The sequence below is a fragment of the Plutella xylostella genome, chromosome 20, assembly GCF_932276165.1.
Source record: "Plutella xylostella chromosome 20, ilPluXylo3.1, whole genome shotgun sequence".
NCBI lineage: Eukaryota > Metazoa > Arthropoda > Insecta > Lepidoptera > Plutellidae > Plutella > Plutella xylostella.
In genome coordinates, this window is record NC_064000.1 from 3,212,035 (window position 1) to 3,234,900 (window position 22,866).

A 22,866-nucleotide genomic window follows, 5' to 3' on the forward strand; every position below is an offset into this window, starting at 1 on the left:
GAGTAGGATCGGAATTAGGTGGATGGTGCGTAGCACCAAGAGGCAAGATGTGGAGATTTTTCGCAGCCGTGATGGAGCATATTGTTTTGGAACGGTGATCATCTTTCAAGAGGCACGTATTAAAATCGCCCATGACTATAGTGTTATCGAAATTGGGAGAATAATCCTCGAGAAGCTTCTCAAAGATATATTATTATTATTATTATTATTACTTCTTACTTTTTTAACGGCTTTTTTCTCATGGATGCCTTGCACTTATTGGAACTTGAAGGGCATAGGCAAACTGTCATTTTAACGGAGAACACGACCAAATCAAAAAGTCAATTTTTCGGGTAGGTGGACATATGGCAGTTTGATATTCATCCACTCAGTTGTCGAAATATAATAAACTCTTGATTTACTTGATGAAATACATAAAAAGACATTTGTATCTTTTAATTTTAATTTTATAAATGTAAATGTAATTAGGATATGATATGGGCTTTTTACACCTGAAACAAAGATATATTATTATTATAATTATTACTTCTTACTTTTTTAACGGCTTTTTTCTCATGGATGCCTTGCACTTATTGGAACTTGAAGGGCATAGGCAAACTGTCATTTTAACGGAGAACACGACCAAATCAAAAAGTCAATTTTTCGGGTAGGTGGACATATGGCAGTTTGATATTCATCCACTCAGTTGTCGAAATATAATAAACTCTTGATTTACTTGATGAAATACATAAAAAGACACATAATCTGGCTTATTATTTAACGGTCGAAAGAAAAACTTTTAAAGCACCAAAAGTTACTTATTGTTAAGATTTTCCATGTATTAGGTTGGACACCAGCTGTCATCCCATACATTTTGGAGCTGTCCAAACGGGCCTATTATTTTTCGACGACTGTAGGAGGAAATTAAAAATATTTTAAATAAGTTCAACTTTATCGCATGCATAAGTAAGCATGGCGAAAAATTCACCGAGGTGGCAACCCACAAACGCACCATAGACTAAACGCAAGCTAGGGAACGAGACCGTTAAGGTACGGACACACCATCGGACGCGGCTGTCAGCCGCGATATAAAGGTATCTAGGCAAGGAATGTACACTACGCTGTTCAAAATATCGATCGGACGTAACCTTGGGCTTCCCTTCAGCTTTCAGAGCTCCGAGAGCGATCTGGCACGAACTGTCCCAAAAGACCGTGCACACTTATCAGTCACGACTGACAGCCGCGTAACCGCGTTCGTCAGCTGCGTCCGATGGTGTGTCGGTACCATTAATATTTTGAGTGATGAGACTCATGAGCTATATGGATAAATGAACTGATTAAATCCTGTTATCCCTCATCAGGGACATAGGGTTTGAAGAAAAGATTTCCACTGATCCCGATCCTGCGCGGCAGCCTCTAGCTAGATTATCCCAGCCTAGACCAGATGATGCAGCCTCCTTTTCCGGCATCCAGGTGGTACCGGGGCGACCCGGCTTTCTCTTCACCTTCGTTTGCTATTTCAGCCCTTGGTTGGAAACATGGATGTCTGGTCTGCGCAACACGTCATGTCATGTCCAATCCAGCCCCATTTTTTGAGTAAGGCCCAGCACACATGGTGAAACGCAACTGCAATGAAACTGCAACTACTTAATTATTAGTTAATTTTGAGTTTGAATCCGGCTTAAACTCAAAATTTACTAGTAGGTAGTTGCAGTTTCGTTGCAGTTGCGTTTCACCATGTGTGCTGGGCCTAAGGGTAAAACAAAAAAAAAACATCAAGATTGTGCACAATATAAAACAGAGCTGAAAACTTGAGAAAGAAAACCTGCGGACACTATATAGACTGTATAGAATAGACCAAGGAACATGAGTGCTTCTCTAACGATAAGCTACAGATGTGCTATATAGACATAAAAAAACACAAAATCATGGAAGTAATAAGTACTTACGTACAACCAAAATATAAACTTGCATAAACTACCTATAATCGAGAAAGTTACGTTCTCAGTCGGAAAATTTCTTGATTTTCATTTGACCACGCCCCTAATCTCGATTGAACGAAACATGCAGCGATAAAAAACCTTCCAGAGGCGACATGTTGATTTTTTGTAGGTTCCGAGCCGATACGGATCGCTGTCATTGCAACAAAATGTCTTTGTAGATATCAGGGTGTAGGTCATTTAAGTAATTGTAGTTTAATTATCCATTCCGTGCTGAATAACATATGTGAAACGAATTCTAAAGTGAAAGAAGAGGATTTGCTCCACCCGAGGCAAGGGTGTGTATAATGATGATAGACCAATATAGATTTGCATCAAAATATTCTGAAGCTATTTATAAATATTAATTTCATAGCTTTATCAAATGTACAAACATTAATAGTAGCGTGTGGTGTAAAAATAAGCCTGAAAAGTACATAAATGTTCGAACATGATTCCTTGAAGAACGTCAAGAGAGCATTTGGTCATTCATAGTGAAGGTTGCCATTTTTTCGGTGAATAAATCGAGGAGCAGTGTATATAGGCGTGATCTCGGTGTGCAGCTGGGCCCAAGAGTGCGCCGAGCAACCTGTGGAGTGGTAGCGCACGAGTGTCCCCCTCAGTGACACCATCAGTGTAGCTGGCCGGTGCAGTGTGTGCTAACAGTGTTGTGAAGTGTAGTGCGCTCAGGTTTCAGGTAGAGATGCATGCGCCAGCGGGTGAGGGCTGCAGGTAATAAGCGGCGGTGGTGATGAAGCGGGCGCAGTGAGCGGCAGCACCACGGCTTCCTCCGGGGCGGGCGGCGCGCGGGGAGCTGAGTCTCCTTCGCAGGCCAATCAGGACACTGTCGACAACGCCACTCCCACTTGCTGGTAAGTCCGTCTCCTGTGCAAGACTATTTAATTCACCTGGTGACAGCTCGGATAGATGTATAAACATTTAGAATATATGCGACTGTTGATACTTGATGGATTTGAGATAAGCTGAACCACAGCCTGAATGCTGGTGAATGTATGCAGCTTTGATGTTATTATGATTGTTGTAGAGATTTGTCAGGAGTGGGTGAGATAATAATACAATATGGGGATATCTCCCACACCGCCATCAAACCTCAAGCTAGGCAGGCCCAGTGGGTGACAGATTTACATAAACATATTAACCCATTAGACCCAAGTATATAAATCAAGACAAGGTGGAAATCATTGGGGGAGGCCTATGTTCAGCAGTGGACATCCTGTGGCTGAGATGATGATGTTATAAATATCTTTCTTAAGCAATATATGCCCCAGCCGGGGATCAAACCCGGGATTAGATTTAGGATATCTAGATATGTGCACCCACCAACCCACAGTGGACCAGCATAGTAGGAAAATTGTCAAAGCTTAGGATGGGAGTTAAGACCTTCATGATATTATATATCATATTCGGGATATGCCCCACAGAGTATATTTATTAAATAAATAAATTCTGAATTCTGAAATTCAGAATTCTGAAATTCTGAAAGTATAGAATACATGTTTCTGTTTTGGTTTATATCTCATGTTTCATACTCACTTATGTTTATAGGGTAGGGATGTAATGACTTATAGGGTACGGATGTGTGAAATGGCTGTACAAAAAAAAAAAAAACACGCACTCACGCCTTGTACTAATGTACTCCCTTGCGGGGTAGGCAGAGGTGCATTGCTGCACCCACTTTTCGCCAGAGTGTATGTTAATGGCTGTACATATGTTACTTATTCAGCCAATAGAATAGATTTCAATGCCACATGCCTATGGTCACTATTAGATGTATAACTATTTATTAATAAGTAAATAGAAATAAACATCATATCATTAATCTATGTATATAAAAAAACATGTGTATAGTGCCACAAACTTATCTGTTCCGGTGAGAACTAACATATAAATGTCTAATATTTCTTGATTCTGTAAGATTTTACGTTTGCCTATAGTGGTATTCACCCTTGTGGTTTTAATAAACTCATCTAATATGAATATATAATTCATTGGTAAGTTATGAGATATGGATCAATTTAGTTCGGTCTCACCGGAACAGATAAGTTTGACGCACTATAACACTAATTTTTACACATGTTTTGAGCTTTAATCATAATGTATCATAATGAATATTCTGTGTGATTTTTACATCTTTGTAACTTAGCCCCTTTACAGTACATTCACAATTCATTAGTTAAAGCTATGTACAGTCAGCTGCATAAGTAGCTATACACTTGTACCTTGTCAAACTACCAAATAAACAAAACATAATTGTTTTAATGAATGAATAGGAAGTTTGTGGGTTTGACAAGTTTCAAAAGTGTATAGCTACTTATGCAGCTGACTGTACTCAGAATACAGATGAGCACATTTTCTTGACCTGAGACTACGCTTTTGTACTTTGTCAAACTGAAAAACTGCCTATTTATTCATTCAAATGGTTTATGAGTTTGACAAGGTACAAAATTGTATAACTTGTAATAGTTGTAGGGAGGCATAGCAGTCTATCAATTTTTATTTCAAATCACCATCAATTTTATAATAAATGGAAAACAATTAAAAGCCAACATTGATATGTACTATCTCCTACCATTCCAGCACAAGGGACCCGGAGCTCAACTCTGGGTAAATCTTTCATACATATTTTATAAACGGCTGCTACTTCTTGTGGAAGCCATTAACCCAACTAAGTATTTCTTAAACAATGCTTCCTACTTGACTAATTGCCTTGAGGTGTTTTAAGGTTGACCAATGCTCTTTTTTTTACTAACATGTATGGTCAAGTGCATATAAACCTGACCCCCCTCATAGTAACAATGCTTCTGAGGGGGGGTCAGGTTTATCTGCCTCTTACTGTACCACTTCGGCCTTGGTTTAGGTGGTTATTTTTACTTATTTTTATTTAATAATAACTGTGTGGGGGATCATAATTTAATTTAAATGATTGGTGCAGGGGTAAAAGATTTGCAACAATACTGTAACTTGTATCACAAAATCTTCAGTCTTGATTTTTTATTAGTACCTACTTACCTCTATATTAATTTGGAAGGTCATCTAAAATTAGGTCAGAAAAGATGTTGACCTAATCATGGCATTAATTTTATAGTTTTATTCAGAAGCATAGGGAAAAAATATATACTATAGGTAATATAGATTCAGTTTGACTTTAGAATTTTAATTAAAACATTTTAGATGTGAGTTTTTTTTTTAAGATTTAATTATCACTCCACAGACTTTATGTCCGTGCCTTTTTGAGAGATCAATATATTGTGAGAGTTTGGTTGTTTTTTATCTTCAGCTTCATAGATGTGAGTTGAAATAACGTAAAATTAAAAATAATTAAACTTTATTAAAAATAAAAAAGCATGTTGCTATTTCTAACACTACCTATTTACAAAAGCATCTACTTACGCCATAAACATTAATGTAATAAAAGTTTATTATTTTATTTGAAATATTCATGCAGGGTATAGGTACAGTCAGCTGCATAAGTAGCTGTACACTTTTGTACCTTGTCAAACTGACAAGGACTGACTTAAATATTTGTTAATATTTATACCACCTTACCATTAACCTGTGTTAAACAAATAAATGATTTGATTAGATTTGATTTGAAAATATGCTCAATGATTTTGTAATTCGACACTTAATCAATAGTAAAATATATTTATCATTCAGGTACTTTTAAATGTCCTATACTCGGTAAGCTACAAGAGCTCCTGATCTATCAACATATAGGTATATTTACAAACAGTTTATATACAGCAATATTGGTAGCGATTCTGAAAACACCAGTAAAATTCTTTGTACGAAATCAACATTATGATCTCACTGCTAAACCTCATAAAATTTTGTGCCTTGAGAATCGGTCCCTTTAACCCATTAGTGGCCAAAAGCAAACCAAGCATGTTATAACTGAAACATACATAAGTACATATAACTTTTTAAAACGTACACAAACAAAACTGTACTGCCGAACAAAATAATTCAGTACAGCGTCAGAGAATGAGATCTTTTTTTAAATAGCTGTATTATTGCATGCTCTCATTTGTGTGGCTGTGGGTTCGAATCCTGCCATGGCCATGTACCAATGAATTCTTTAGAGAAAACATCGTGAGGAAACCTCTCTGTGTACCTTAAGTGCATTGTACTAATTCAAAAACGGCGATACGGCTCCCGACCTATGTATGTATATAAGTACCTATGTATTATTGAATTCTGCTTTTTGATACAACAGATAAGTTTTTATTTAACTATTCTGCACTAAGGCAGTTGTTAAGAATCTATTGGATTCTATTTATATATAATCGTTTTCCTCGCCACTGGCTTTCTCACGAGCATTGTCTCATGTTTTTTTAACCATCTGACTGCAATGGTCGTTGATTGACGAGGATAAATAGCAGACGTATTATTATATTCACCAGTTGATTAAATATCGTAATTGGTACAGTCTACAAGTAGGTAAATCAAAGCTGACTAAAACTATAAAATATTACCTGTAAATTTAAGAATAATTATGTGTGGCCGCCATCTAATCAATTTATTCATTATTTGCCCGTTTTAGCCCTCTAAAACTAGTAAGCTACAAATATTTTTGAAGTAGATCATACACATTTTAGTCCTTCGGAGAGGTCTGCCTGTGCAGGTATGCCATAGTGTCGCCATACAATACGTAATACCCACATAGATGTGTCCAGTTTTTGGGACCTGTGCAGTCGATCGGAGCAAAAGGATAATTGATTATTTCAGGTGAAACTGAAAAAAAACTTCCCGAAGCCGGAATTTTGCACACAAACTATGACAAACTAAATAACTGCTATTACTCGGGGCTTATTTTATTGCGAAGACACCACTTAGAAATAGTTGACACCAAATGACGATAATTTCTTACAGCATTTAATTTGGAATTTGATCAAAATATTTACAAACGTTTTCAGTTGGTAATATTCTGATACGCCAAAAAATGTACTTCACAGCTAGTCTTTTCGTTCAAGAGTAATTTGGTGCCACTGGAACTTTTTCATTGCTCGTGAGTGTAATTTAGATCTGTCCTCGACCTTCCTTCATTTAACGGCTACCTCAAGGTCGTTGGTCAAGCGGAGGGCTTCCCACGCCACAGTTGTTCGTTTGAAGGCTAAATTTACCAAGATGAAAATAAGTAACTGAAATGTAGTGGTGGCTGGTCAGCTTTGCTCGTAAGGCATTGTGCTTATGGCATAATGAGCGAATTAGCATATTCCGTGCATTATTATAGGACGGCCCGACACTGTCGAATTGTTTCTGCGGTTCTCTCCCAAGCGCCTCTGAAATCTCAGCGCTAGATTTAATATTCAATTTCAGTTTTAGACTCTTCATAATAATAATAGCGCGGCAGTTGTGCATATAATAATATGTGGGGACATCTCACACACGACTATCCGACCCCAAGCTAGGCAGAGCCTGTGTTATGGGTATCGGACAGCAGAGCTGATATATCTACACAAATACATCTAATAGATAGATACTTACATAATAAATATAAATATCAACACCCAAGACCCGAGTACAAATATCTGTTCTTACTTGTGGAATAACTGTAGGAAGCGTTTTCCTTGTGGGGCAATTTGTCAGAATTTTTAAGGAAAAGTATAGGTTTCTGCTTTATAGTAGTTTTTATTGATGTGACTATTCATTGGTACAATGGTTGTCATTAGGTTGGACTTAAAACGGTTTGATATTAAACAAAATGCGATCTTTTTTTTATTTTGTATGTGGTATGCGACACACCATCTTGTTAGTAAAGGTTGTCTGGAAGAGATCGCTATAAGCGATAAGACCGCCTTTTGTACCCTAGTTAAGTGTCTATGTAAAATTGTTAATCATTTCTTGGTGTGCAAATAAAGAGTACTCTATCTATCTATCTATCTACATTGTTAAACAAAGGAAACAAATGAAAATAGATGTCCGGTAAAGATAACAAGAACAGTCGTGTAGCGTCTAGGAAGCCCCCGCGTTACCTACTGTCTGTCGAAATAGTGTTAATAAACGTAGTATGCCGCGTCGGTAACAACTGATGACTGGACGTTCGTTTTGCTCGCAACTGAATCTCACATAAATATAGCATGGGAACCTCAGAATAACAACTTCTTCGCTTTTATAATATTTTTGATCAAGATCGAAGTTCTTAAGCTTTTAGTTTGTTCTCGGTGTCGTGAATTTGTGATGCAATGGGTATTAGTGTCCATATTTTCGCCATCTCTATGGCCGTTAGTACACATAGTTGACTATACCGAAGTGTTATGCTTATGACTGGAAGTGCTATGGACAGGTACATATGTAGCCTTTTAATCTAATGTACCATATTATCACTGTATCACTCTGAGCAGTTTATACAGGCTGTCCCGAAAGTCAACGTCAACGAGTCCGGTCAGTCCTGAGCAGGCATATTAGGCCTATCCCTATCAGGCCTTCAAGTCAAGGCGTGACGTCGACTTTTGGGACACCCTGTATATAATTTGCATGCAAAATTACCATCTGCATCACTAATACTGTAGAGTGGAAAGGTATTTGTTGGTAAGATCGGTTTGTTAGGTTACTTTTTAAACGGAATTTTATAGGTTATAAATTATACATACTTAAGTAATTTAGATGAAAACTTGAGAACAACTAAAATGCATGTATGATGTTTTATTCAGAAGTATGCTTACTTTTTTACTCACCATAAGTTGCAGGAGGTAGGTACCTCATCATCCAAAATAGTATAATATTTCTATTTTTATTGCACCTTCCTCATCCAGCCATTATTATATGGCTTTTTTGAACTAGGACAAAAAGCCTGCCCGTTTGCTACCAGAGAACTTTTTGATGAAACAGAAAGCAACAGCGCGTTTTTTTTGTTTATATGCTTAGATCTTTAAAACTACACAACTGATTTCGAAGCAATATTTTTTTTGTAGACAGAGTGCTTTATTAGGAAGGTTTATATGTACCTACTTACTATTAAACCCGAAATTCCCATGGGAAAACCTCTCAGGGCGAAGCGAAACTCACGGGAAAAGATACTTACTAAAGGATTGATGAAGATATTGGGGAAAAGAATAACTAGTCGAATTAATAATTAATAAATCATGAGTACCACTATTTCACAAAGGCTCTGTCTCTGAGGAGAAGAAATGGTGAAATAAATGTGTTGTTGGTGAAAGATTCCTCAAGCCCTTGTCTTGAAGGGCTAGCACGGGTCGCGTTTAAGTCGTGACAAAAGTTGTCCGACGCGCTCGCTCTTTAGCTGCGCGATGTGAGTGAGCGCGATGCAAAACTTTTCTCACGTCTTAATTGCGCCCCGTGCTTCTTCTTGTTGTGTCGATGGCAACTATCAGACTTGCGCGGGCCAGTGGACCGCCACGTCGATACCCCTCTGGTTGGCCTTGAGGAGGTCTTCCCTGGTGCAGGTATTGGGACAGCCAGGTTCTATCCCGTCTTATTGGGGGTTCAAATGACTGATGGTGAGGTGGACTAGGCCTAACCATTCCTTCATTGGAAGTAGCCCGTGACCTAGTGGGGACGTGATGGGTCGTGTTGATGATGATGACGTTCGGCAGGTGGACCGCGTGGTCGGCCATGGGGTGCTTCGGGTCTCCGGGCGGCAAGAGCGGCGGCGAGGGCGACGACCTCAAGTCGCAGAAGCGGCGCAGTGATGCCATCACGCGGCAACTGCAGAAAGATAAGCAGGTAAGGGTTTTAGACTTTAAGAAAGAAAGAAAAACTTTATTTGTCTTAGACAGCAATATTAATTTACATATACAAAGAGATATAAATATAGGTAATTAATCTAATCTACTGGTGATAGATATTAATTTATATAAAGAATTTGCTGTCGTCGTCAAAATGGTGTACACTCAGCTATTGCAGCGCCTGGTTGGTTTAAAGGACACTGCGCTGGTTTTCAGTTATAGGGGGTGTGAGCAAAGGTTCAATTCGAGAGAGCCGATGACAAACACTAGAGCTGGTTTAGGGTTTATCATCGTGGTGATAGAATTAGCGAGTAACTGACTGAAGGGTGCTCTTTTCTAAAACTTAAGGCGGGTAGGGGCGTCACATTGTCGCGCAATCGACACGCTTAATAAGATAGAGTTGTGGTTAGCGCTTCAGTTTTCCGAAAATTCAGAAAGCGACACCCCAGGCAGGTTTGTAGGTTCGCTTTTGTTTATATAAAGAAACATTATTTTTGATCAACAAACGGCTTGGTTGGACACAGGTGCCTATAAGTTTGAATCTATAGCAAAAAAAAAAACTATAAACCTAGTCAATGAAGATTAAATAATAATATGTGGGGATATCTCACACATGGCAATCCGACCCCAAGGTAGGCAGAACCTGTGTTATGGGTGTCGGACAGCTGATATATCTACACAAATACATAGATAGATACATACTAAATATAAATAACAAGACCCGAGTACAAATATCTGTCTTTAAAAGAAGATTGAATAATATTTAGAAGTAGAAATCGTTTTCCCTCTTTTTATATTTGAACACGTTTCTTCCCTACACTATTTACTTAGTTTTTATTTTATTTTATAATATTTGGAGAACTTACAGTTATAACACAATATGAACATATCAGGTAAACAGCTAATAGCCAATTACAAGTTCCCACATATGGTTCAAATGGTAAGGCTTGCATTCTAGAACCCATCTCTTCGCTATTCAGCGCTGAGATATCTGTACTTAATAAATGCAACCAGTTAACTAAAACTAGATAAGACAATTAGGTAGACTGACTTAAGTTAATCCTAATCCTAATCCTAACTAATATTATAAATGCGAAAGTAACTGTGTCTGTCTGTCTGTCTGTTACTCTTTCACGCAAAAACTACTGAACGGATTTGAATGAAATTTGGTATACATACGGTCTAGACCCTGGGAAAGAACATAGGCTACTTTTTATCCCGGAATTCCCACAGGAAAACTTTTTAAGGCGAAGCGAAGCGCGCGGGGACAGCTAGTTTGTTCATAAAAGCAACTTACACTGTTTCTCTCCAGTTATACCGCGCGACGCACCGTCTCCTGCTTCTCGGGGCGGGCGAGTCGGGCAAGTCCACCATCGTGAAGCAGATGCGCATCCTGCACGTCAACGGCTTCTCGGACAAGGAGAGACGGGAGAAGATCGAGGATATCAAGAAGAATATCAGGGATGCTATACTTGTGAGCTAAACGTTTTGATTTGCGTAAATTTTTGAGTAATTATTGCTTTTTTAAGTGGTCCCTGTAGTCTGAAAATGAATAATTATGATTAGTATAGTATCTGCGGCCTAAAACCTGTTCAAATCCATATACCTATATATTTTTTATTACTAAGCAGTGGTCAAAATTTGTACTAAACACTCGAATATCGACAACGAATATACAGAGTGTCCCAAAAGTCAACGTCATGCATGGTGGGCTCGATTTTTTCAGGACAACCTGCATACTAGGTACTCTTTGTGTTATACATTAAACAGAAAGACAAAATTCGAGATCACAATTACGTTTTCCAGCTTCTTGTAAACTGACTCATCATACTACGAAATCGGAAGTACCTAAATACCTTTTTTATGAAATTACAGACAATAACGGGTGCTATGAGCACGCTGACGCCGCCCATCCCGCTCGAGAAGCCAGAGAACAAGGCGCGCGTCGACTACATACAGGTAAATGACTAACAACCAACTGTAGTCGGTTAAATAAGAAGGATATGTAATGGTAGCTATTCTGAAGGCAGAAATTCTAATTTTGACGCTGTGAAACTATACATTTTGCTAGCAAAAAATTACATTTACAGGTACACTCATAAATTTGAATTTTAAATAAAGAAATTAAGGTTTTGACAGCTCTAAAATTAGAATGTTTGCCGTCAGAATCGACATCAGTATTATTCAGTATGTAGGTTGAGCCTTTGATGAGTTGAGCTAGCAAGCTGTTCACTTACCACCCCAAAAGTTCTTTAAATTCTGTGAACGTTTCCCCTGAGATCATGGCCCCAACCACGACCAGAAGGGCTAGTACGGGGCGCATTTAAGACGTGACAAGAGTTTTGCATCGCTCTGACTCACTTCGCACAGCTTCGAGACCGAGTGAAAAAAAGGTAGGCCGTCGCTTCGTCGTAACAATGAAATTGACTTAAGGGTGCCTCAGTTTTTAGTTAGCGAGATTCCTTCCGCCTTTTTTTCTACTTCGATAGGCATAACATCATGTAACGTGCACAAACTTGTGTCCCCAGGACGTGGCGTCGCAACCGGACTTCGACTATCCGGCGGAGTTCTACGCGCACACGGAGGCGCTGTGGCGCGACGCCGGCGTGCAGCGAGCGTACGAGCGCAGCAACGAGTACCAGCTCATAGACTGCGCCAAGTAGTGAGTACACTGCGCCGAGTAGTGAGTACACTGTGTCTCACTCGAGCCGGCCGCGCGGCACGCTGCTACCAAGCATAATAATTATCAGTGAATACTAACTAAAGTCTGTTTTTTACATCAGATACTAAATTGACAGATTCTGAACAATCATCAACAGTCGATTGTTCCGCTAACAGAACGATACCTTACTCAATCACGGGACAATCGACTAGTTTTGAAAGCTAAAAAAAACTTTGTTGGTCATGTGGTCACGTGACTTTTTCACTATAAACAACTTTTTTATTCCGCTAGTTGCGTAATTCGTTTAACAAAAGTTGTTCAGACTGTCCCACTGAATCACCCCATTTCTGTTTAGCATACCCTTTTTGCAACACCCTGTATAATGATTGTCACTCTACCTTGCAGTTTCCTGGACCAAGTGCACAACATAAAGCAGCCGAACTATACGCCGAGCGAGCAGGACATCCTGCGCTGCCGAGTCCTTACTTCGGGCATCTTCGAGACGCAGTTCGTCGTCGATAAAGTCAATTTCCAGTGAGTATTGTGATAATTACAATTATTAGTAAGAGCGGTGGTAGCTCAGTCGGGTAAGCCGCTTCTCACGCCAGAGATGCGGCTTCGAATCTGGAAGCTTATTTTTTATAATTAGTACATTAAAATATAAGTATAATGTACACCATCGCTCTTACGGTGAAGGAAAACATCGTGACGAAACTTGCACATCTAGATTCTAGACGTAGAAGTGCACTGTTCTCATTCAAAAACGGCGATCCGGCTCGCACCCTATCACGTAATTACTCGCACGCAAATCACCCGCTTTTCGATGTACATACATTTGCACACAAGTGATAGAGAGATTAAAGTGAGTACAATGCAATTCTGCCTAGTCAGAGGCCTTCGGGCAGCTTGAAAACATCTGACAGTCGGGTTGCCCACTTACTCGACAACTTCAGTGCAATTGTACTCATCTCACTCTCACTTTTCTTTCTTTCTTTCTTTCAAAATGGCGATACGGCTCGCTACCTATCACTTGATACTCGCTTACGAGTCACCTCCGACTACCCCTTTGACAATGCAATTCTACGTCTAGAGTGAAAATCGAGAGTTTTATCCGTTACACCATCACGGCTCTCAGTTACACATAATAATACGACCGAATGGCGTAGTGGTTAGTGACCTGACTACTGAGCCGATGGTCCCGGGTTCGATTCCCGGCTGGGGCAGATATTTGTTTAAAGACAGATATTTGTTCTCAGGTCTGGGGTGTTGATATTTATATTTAGTATCTATCTATCTATGTATTTGTGTAGATATATCAGCTGTCCGACACCCATAACACAGGTTCTGCCTAGCTTGGGGTCGGATGGCCGTGTGTGAGATGTCCCCACATATTTATTAAAAAAAAAAAATAAAAAAAAATAATAATAATAGTTTTATCATCAACTGGAATCATCCCAAAATCTCTTAAAAATAGCCTGGAAACAATTAATCATTTACACCCTACAAAAAGTCACCATATTAAACACATGCCGCATCACCAGAAAATTCCTCACAACATCCGTCATTTCATCCCAAAATTAGGCCCTCCTCACTTGGCTTACGCCCGTGAGATAGGGAATAAACTTCCAAAAGGAGTGAAAAACAGAGAAAACATATAATAATAATTATTACACATACATCGTTGTTAAACACACAACCCGTGTCATTCCAGCATGTTCGACGTGGGCGGGCAGCGCGACGAGCGGCGCAAGTGGATCCAGTGCTTCAACGACGTGACCGCCATCATCTTCGTGACGGCGTGCTCGTCCTACAACATGGTGCTGCGCGAGGACCCCACGCAGAACCGGCTCCGGGAGTCGCTGGACCTGTTCAAGAGCATCTGGAATAACAGGTGAGAGTAGGGCAAGCACAGAGAAAATCGGTCGTTGACCTTTGCGTCACGCACTGAAGAGGAGGGCGAACAGGCTGACGTCTGTATAATGGCGTCCACGTTAGATAGATAGAAGGCCCTAAGGGCACGGCTGTAATTTTCGTCACATTGGTATATTAGACAAAAACGTAATATAAAAAGCATTTGTCACGGCTGTGTACCCGCTCTAATACGATACGACGTCCCGTCGTAATAACTTCCTACACAGGCCTGTTCGTGGTCTCCGCTCGAGAACTCGTTTACCGGTCATTGATTCTTCGGGGAATATAACGTGCAAATGTCTATATCTATGTCATAGACTAATTGGTATATTAGTCTATGTCTATGTTAACCGCTGTCAAATACCGTATGAACCAGTTAAATATTGTGCCAAACTGCTATTTACCCCCTAAAGCTTCCTCTAAAAGAAATTTATCCTAAAACAAAAACTTTTTTTACAAATATCATTTTTACTGAACAATTAACCTGCACAAAAAAAAACTTTTTTAACAAATATTCTCTTCACTTAACCTCCACAGATGGCTGCGCACGATCTCCGTGATCCTGTTCCTGAACAAGCAGGACCTGCTCGCGGAGAAGGTGCTGGCGGGCAAGTCCCGTCTCGAGGAGTACTTCGCGGAGTTCGCGCGCTACCAGACGCCGCCGGACGCCGCGCCCGAGTGTCGCGAGCCGCCGGACGTGGCGCGCGCCAAGTACTTCATCCGGGATGAGTTTCTGGTCAGTGACATTGTGTTTTGTTTACTTTCTGCGAGCTATAACCGGTTCTCCCGTGGGAATTCCGGGGTAAACAGTGTGTAAAAATAGCCTACGTGTTAATCTAGTGTCTAAGCTTGCAGCATGCCGAATTTCATGAGAATCCGTTCAGTAGTTTATGCGTTAAAAAGTGACAAACATTTTGTTATCTAGCATCTTACTTAGCTATATAATCGCGAGAGTTTGTAGCTCTTTCACGAAAAGACGGCTGGACCAATTGCGACGAAAAACGCTACATCTCAAGCTGAGACCTTGGTTTATCACACTAGACTACTGTTTGTCCCGGAATGTCCCCGGATAACCTGTAAAGTGTTGTCCCGGCTGGAGGAGTACTTCGCGGAGTTCGCGCGCTACCAGACGCCGCCGGACGCCGCGCCCGAGTGTCGCGAGCCGCCGGACGTGGCGCGCGCCAAGTACTTCATCCGGGACGAGTTTCTGGTTAGTAACATTGTGTTTTGTTTACTTTCTGCGAGCTATAACCGGCTCTCCCGTGGGAATTCCGAGGTGAAAAGTGTGTAAAAAGTAGCCTATGTGTTAATCTAGCGTCTCAGCTTGCTGGATACCGAATTTCATGAAAATCCGTTCCGTAATTATTGCGCTAAAGAGCGTCAAACATTTTCTTAACTATCAATATTATCGCAAAAGTTTGTAAAGATATTTGTTGCTCGTTCAGGGGAAGACGCGACGAAAAATGGTATCTATACAGCTTAAACCTTGCATTATCACACTACACTACTATTTACCCCGGAATTTCCCCGGATAGCCTGTAAAGTGTTGTCCCGGCTGGAGGAGTACTTCGCGGAGTTCGCGCGCTACCAGACGCCGCCGGACGCCGCGCCCGAGTGTCGCGAGCCGCCGGACGTGGCGCGCGCCAAGTACTTCATCCGGGACGAGTTTCTGGTTAGTAACACTACGTCTTGCAAGCTCTTTCTGGTTACTTGCTGGTAGTAACCAGCCTTTTCCGCGAGCTTTGCTGCGCCATAACAGGTATTCCCGTGGGAATCCCGGGATAAAAAGTAACCTATGTGTTAATCTAGCGTCTCAGCTTGCTGCATACCGAATTTCATGAAAATCGGTTCAGTAGTTTTTGCGTTAAAGAGCGGCAAACATTTTGTTAATTATCATTTTAGTTAATCAAATATACGCAAAAGTTTGTTGCTATTTCATAAGAAGACGGCTGAATCAATTCCGACAAAAAAAACGGTACATATAAAGCTGAGACCTTGCATTATCACACTAGACTGCTATTTACCCGTGTATATCCCCGGATAGCCTGTAAAGTGTTGTCCCGGCTCGAGGAGTACTTCGCGGAGTTCGCGCGCTACCAGACGCCGCCGGACGCCGCGCCCGAGTGTCGCGAGCCGCCGGACGTGGCGCCCGCCAAGTACTTCATCCGGGACGAGTTTCTGGTTAGTTTTACCAGGATTTTCTAGCCATTTTAACCAACTTCGAAAAAAAGAGGAGGTTCTCAATTCATCTGTATGTATTTTATTTTTAGTATGTTCACCGATAACTCCTCCATTTATGGACCCATTTTGTTCTGGTCAGCTTTTCTCGAGAGCTTGCTTTCGCCTTTAAATTTTCTCGCGTTTAAATTCTAGGATGAAAAGTAGCCAATGTGTTAATCGAATGTGTCAGCTTACCGTATGCCGAATTTCATAAAAATCCGTTTAATAGTTTTTAAGTGAAAACGAAAAAAGGTAATAGTGAATAAAATAAAAAGTAGTTTCAATATTGTATTTTATTTCATAATAACAATATTAACAATTGTATTTGAAAATCTTAATCTATCTTAGGGTCAATTCACACGTACCACAACCACACCACAACCATGCCGTGTGGTCGGGCGTATATTTTGTATTGAAAATGAATCATCCAATTCACACGTGCCACATTTTGCCGTTGTTATCGACCACCAGTGTAATACGACCACATCGCAACCACATCGAGCGGCACCGCGGCCACCACCTCTCCCTATTAACTGCATCATGACCACAACGCAATGACAGCGACAACGCAACCACATCGACATTTTGTCGCTGCCACAACGCAACTGCAAAAAGACGCTGCGACACTATTCACACGTAACCACAGCTTGATGACATTATGTCGCCGCGACGTGGTGTGGTTGTGGTACGTGTGAATTGACACTTAATCTCTAAGCACCACAAAAAATATCCCGACGAATTGAGAACCTCCTCCTTTTTTTGAAGTCGGTTAAAAAGTCAAGCAATAGTAGTACCTATCAAAAACAAAAACAATGCAAACTTTTTTTCCGTATATCGTTATGTGTATTTAATATTAACCCACAAACCTGCTTCCACAGCGCATCAGCACAGCGTCGGGCGACGGCAAGCACTACTGCTACCCGCACTTCACGTGCGCCGTCGACACCGAGAACATTAAACGGGTGTTCAACGACTGTCGCGACATCATCCAGCGCATGCATCTGCGCCAGTACGAGCTGTTGTAATGGTATGTGGCCGCGATTGTACTTGGTAAACTGGTTATAGTGAGTCCTGTGATAGATGATCCAAAAAAAAACAAAGAAAAACTAACTATATTTACCAGACATAAGCACTGTAAATCAAACGTTTTCTCATGCTTTATTTTACAATGCATGGTTGTGGGATAAATGATTATGTAGAGGGATGGATTGATAAAAATTGTCTTTTCGCGAAACAAATAATCTTTGTTTTTGTCATTTATGTTTTACTGATGACCATATTTTCTCAAAGTTAAAAGTTAGCGTTTTAGCACATACATAAACCAGGTTTAGTGGGAGTGTGTCACGGTATTTGACAGATGCCCAAAAAGCTGACTCTTTTCTCCTAAGATCATTGAATTATACTTAGGGCCCGTTTCACATTGTCTGCTTAGTGGATACCTCTGGGATTAAATACATGCTGTCACTGTCAGAAAAATAATAACAGAGTGTGACAGCATGTCTTTTAACTCACAGGTAGCCACTAACCAGACATTGTGAAACAGGGCCTTATTCTAAACGATCAAGACGACTTAGGCCTGACCACAAACAATATTCCTTTCACAGAAAATAACACGAAAAAGTGATGACAGTCAACGTCCGACCAACATCGACTGCGTCGGACCCCCAGACACCAATGTCCTGCCGCATAGCAATACAATTGTACATGAGACATAATGTTTATTTGTATACATGCACAACTCGGCGTCGAGTGTGGCAACCCGGCGTTTTCTCCCGTGGTGTTGCCAGAAAAACCTGGCAACATTGTTAGAGCGATTTCATTTGGCCGGGTTATATCTCGACTCCATAATTTGTTTGGGTTCTAGCGGTGACGTAAAGACATAAGTGCCAAGAGTAAGGGCGTTGTATATACATTTGTTTATATTAAGGATCATTGATGTATGTATAGTGGCATTCTTTGAGGCTAGATCATAGTACACCCTTCTCCCTTGTAACTTAGAATGTGGAAGTTTTAAACCTTAGTCTTAAACATAGGTTTCGTTTGGTTTCTCGTAATGCGATCCAGTTTTGTTCAATGCATATCGTAATAACTAGAATGTACGCTCAAATCAACTCGAGATCGATTTATTTATTTATTGATTCGCTTAAAAGTTGTTAGTTGAAAATTAAATTTTATTTTCGTCTTAGTAATGTAGTTCATATTTTAGGCAAATATACAATTATGTATGATATTTTAATCAATTTTATTTTTGTTTTAAGCAAAACATAAAGCATAAACAGTTTATCTTGCGTTGTGTCTGTATATTTTTGATTACAGATTTTTATATGTCTAGTTTGTTTACTATATATGACCGTTTACATATAATTATGTTGTTATTTGTTTCTGACGAATAATGTTTTAGGTTATCACAAGTAACATTTAAGTTTTTATGAATTATATGTCTTCCGGGCGGGTTTTTAGTTTTGAGGTTCCCACGACCGACGGCCGGCGTGGAAGCCGCTACATCGTAATACCTATCACATAGCACAATTTTTTGACTAAAAATTACAAAAAGCATGAGCTTCGCTATAGATTTAACTTATAGTTATTTAAAATATTTTTTTAATATAATGAGCTTTTAGTACGTAATATGTAAGGTCCAAAGATACAATATTATAAAGCGATCGTATTTGATACGACAGGCGAAGAATATCATGAATTAGCAGTGTTCGTTTGACGGGAATTTTATTAAAATTATTATTATCTCGAATCATAGTTTTCACTTGCGTTTTATTAAAAAAAACATAGTCGGATTTAAAATTGTGTGCCTTTAAATCGATTCAGGCTTAACACAGCTAATTAAAAAATAAATAAAAAATTATGCCATTAAAGTCAAATAAATACTTAAAGTTAATAATGGACAGTATAAACCATAACCAATCAAGGCGTATTGTCTTTAGTATCGGGTTCTAGTGGGATTCAAAAAGAAACTAAGGTGGTTTAAATATATTTATTTTATTGGTACTACCAAAGCTTTAAATTTCTTTTTTCACAAAAAAAACTGCCTACTTCAGTATTTTATTCAAATATTTAAAAAAAAAACTAGAGTATATTCTCTTTTCGACCTTCAGTATATTATTATCTCCACTATTTTCTTTTCACTTAGTTAAATAACATCGGGGTTAGAATTCAATTTTATGAGTGAAAACTATGAATATGATTTAAAAAGTTTCTAGTAAAAATAATATTTCTTTACTTAATGACACAAATATCTAACCTTTAAGTACAAACATAACTAACAGATCCCTAACCTATGAATACATAAGAATATAATTAAATTGGTTCATGTACTTATATACAAAAAGGGAATGTATATTATGTCGCTAGAGATTGATGAAAATATTCATTTTATATATTTAATAGACATATTATTATATATTTTTATGTTTTATGAATTATATTTAAAAAAAGATTCCAATCGTTTTAAAGGTTTCCTAAGATTTTTACGGTAATGTTTCATTTCTAATCATGAAAATTTTGGTTTGTAATTTTTTGATAGGAATGGTATCCTTTATTCCTTTCCAAATATGGTCCTTAATATAAGAATGTTTGCTGGTTTAGTTTGTGTAATGTGCCATAATATAGAAGTGAGCCCGCAAAAACACCATTAACCCAATGTTACCATAAAATATGAAAAAAATATACTTGGACAATTGTGAGCGAGACGTTATTCCTTCCTGGTATTGTAATGTGTATAAAAATGCTATTTTACGTTTTAATTTTAACAATTTTATTGTATTATCGTTATTTTTTTATAAATATAATTATGATTATTGTAATTTTTCTTTTGAGTTAACGTTAAGTTTCACTTTGAATGTAAGTAGGAAAGAAAATATAATATATACATCTAATTATATATAAATATATATGTTTCATCTTAAAACGTATGTGGGTTGGGAGAACGCCTGTCATCGTATTCTAGATAATTAGTTAGGCAGCTATCATTTTTATAATGTATGTTTTCAATATATTTTAGCTTCTTTAACCATATATGTAACTCTGATTTCGAATAGTTAAGTATTAACATGTCCTTTCGTGTCAATCTTTAATTTCTCTTGGTGATTTTGATATTTAATTTCCTAATCTAAACCAACTTAGCTGTATCAAGTGCAATATTGTACGGTGACGCCCAACCCTCAGCGAAATCACTATAGGAAAAATCATTGTGTAATTAAACAAATAACATGGCATCTTAAATACTTATTGTATATGTAACTTAAAAAGTAAAACTATTTGGTAGCTATCTAAGTAAGTTTTAGCGTATCGCAAAAGGAAATGGATGCAAAAGTAACAAAAAAAATATAATGTAGACTGCTAATAATTTTATGTGAGAGGTTTTTTGTTGTTAATCTCAGCGGTTCTACTGTTTAACTGTCGGATGCGTGCGAGTGCGCTGCGCAGGTTTTAACACTGATTCTGAACTGATTGATATTTTGGCGAAGACTATAAAAGTTTACGTTTTCTCACATACAAAGTGGCGACTCTATCGGAAACTATCATGAAACTTTTGACATATAATGTATGCAGATGACAGGAGAAAACGTAAACTTTTTTCGTATTCAAAAATTGCAAAACCTGTACTTGACAGTCAGTACTGTGGTTTCAATACATTTTTGACACTCGATAGGTGGTTCACAGCTATTTGTATGACATCTTGATCAGCGCCCCTGTCGGTAATGTTCGAAAATAATATAACGCCGCGTTAACCACCTATCAAGAAGTGTCTCTTGACTGTGGCAGTAAGTTTTAGGTACCAAATTTCGCTAAAACATTAATTAGTGATGTTCAAAGGTAACCATCGTCTTTACTTTAGCGAAAAACCCTTTAATTTTTTTTTCATATTCATGTTCAATGATGTTGTACAGCTGCAACTTATATGGGGTACCTAAAAATTCATGGATTTTGATCCATATTTTTAAACATGAGGAATTCAAGTACACTCGATTGCGCAGCCAAAGTTTCACTTGGTTTTCTTCCCCATTAATAAATAATTTCAGTGCATTCTGTTATTTATGTCATTTCATCATGCATTAGTTTATTGTATTCTCAGTGTTAAAACCTGCGGATAGCGTGAATGAAACATACTGTCCAAAAACTATTGACGCGCACTAACTCTTTCATCCTGGGTTCTCTTTTTGACAATGCTAGAAAAATTGCACCCAAATTTCACTGTAGTCGATGCCTTGTTTGTCATTGTATACAGGGTGTTGCAAAAAGTGTATACTAAGCCGAAACCTAAATGCGCAGCATGAAATTCTGATTTCAACTTCGGGCTTAGATATACCATGCTGCACATTTCGGCTTAGTAAACCCTTTTTGCAACATCCTGTAGACATGGGTAAATTCTATGAAGCAAAATGCACAAATCAAAATCTTCGCTTTATATTTTAAAAACTTAACGTCATCCAAAATGATGTAATATGCACTTTGCGCGGTATTCTGTTGGTGCGGGTTCCGCTATCAGATAAGAACGTAATACTATCCAATCAAGCCACTTATTTTGTTCATCTAGCTACAGTTCGATTCAAACAACTTGGTGGTTCTGAATTAGGCAACGAATGTGCATGTTTTTGTACCTTGTCAAACTAATAAACCGCCTATTCATTCTTTATAAGATAGTCAGTTGTTTAGTTTGATAAACGAAAAAAGTGTAATCGCAGCCAACTTCGCAGGAACTATCAAGTTGTTTGGACTGTATTGGATGTCACCCGCACCGGCCGCACCATTCTACAGCGCAAATAGTGTAGTTTTTTTTCGCGGTTTTAGTTGTAAATAAACGCGTAATCGTGCGAATCTCAGGCCGCTTCAGCATAACGAGTAATGTCCTCCCCCCCGATACAGACGTAAGAGAAATGCAATAAGTTGTGAGTAATGTGTATAAAGTAGGAATATAGAATATTTTCTATGTTTTTCGATATTTAGATGAAATACTGCCAGTGTCAATGTCAAGTTAAAACATACTAAGGTCTATAAATTTAGGTGATCCTCATTTCAGTGGTGTAATAATGTAACGACAGCCGAGCGATGTCCCTTGCGGTTTTGATGTAGTGTATGATACAGTTTTCTATTGTTTTGCATAATTACGGTCTTGTAGGGTATCGTCAGTTGCCAATAACCATATAGTATTTGAAAGATTCCTCGTTTTTTAATATATTTCATAGTAGGTAAGTGGATGTATTTGCGCACAAGAAGAAAGGGATGATTATATCAAGTGACCCTGTGTATATTTTTTATTTAATATGACGAATTGTGTACCGTTTGTGGTTCACAACTATTTTTGGGTATACTTTTACCTCTGTCCCGGTTACTTTTCGGCGTTCGGAGTTTAATACTTAAAAACTTTATGCGGTGGAAGATACCAATCTCT

General features: G+C 38.7%; 1 protein-coding gene across 2 annotated transcripts; it reads left to right on the top strand.

Moving 5' to 3' along the window:
- Positions 1 to 2,036: 2,036 nt before the first annotated feature.
- On the top strand, positions 2,037 to 17,487 carry LOC105388866 (guanine nucleotide-binding protein G(s) subunit alpha). Of its 2 annotated transcripts, XM_048628402.1 has the most exons (12): positions 2,037 to 2,257; positions 2,649 to 2,830; positions 4,557 to 4,583; positions 9,536 to 9,665; positions 10,980 to 11,141; positions 11,543 to 11,626; positions 12,196 to 12,329; positions 12,735 to 12,863; positions 14,041 to 14,220; positions 14,778 to 14,865; positions 15,340 to 15,450; positions 17,339 to 17,487. In XM_048628402.1, the coding sequence occupies exons 4-12, from the start codon at positions 9,555 to 9,557 to the stop codon at positions 17,483 to 17,485; spliced, it is 1,146 nt and encodes a 381-aa protein (XP_048484359.1). In that variant the 5' UTR covers positions 2,037 to 2,257; positions 2,649 to 2,830; positions 4,557 to 4,583; positions 9,536 to 9,554; the 3' UTR covers positions 17,486 to 17,487. The 2 variants fall into 2 exon arrangements, with proteins under 2 accessions (XP_048484359.1, XP_048484358.1); XM_048628401.1 differs by lacking the exon at positions 4,557 to 4,583 and having other exon boundaries at positions 2,039 to 2,257.
- Positions 17,488 to 22,866: the final 5,379 nt, after the last annotated feature.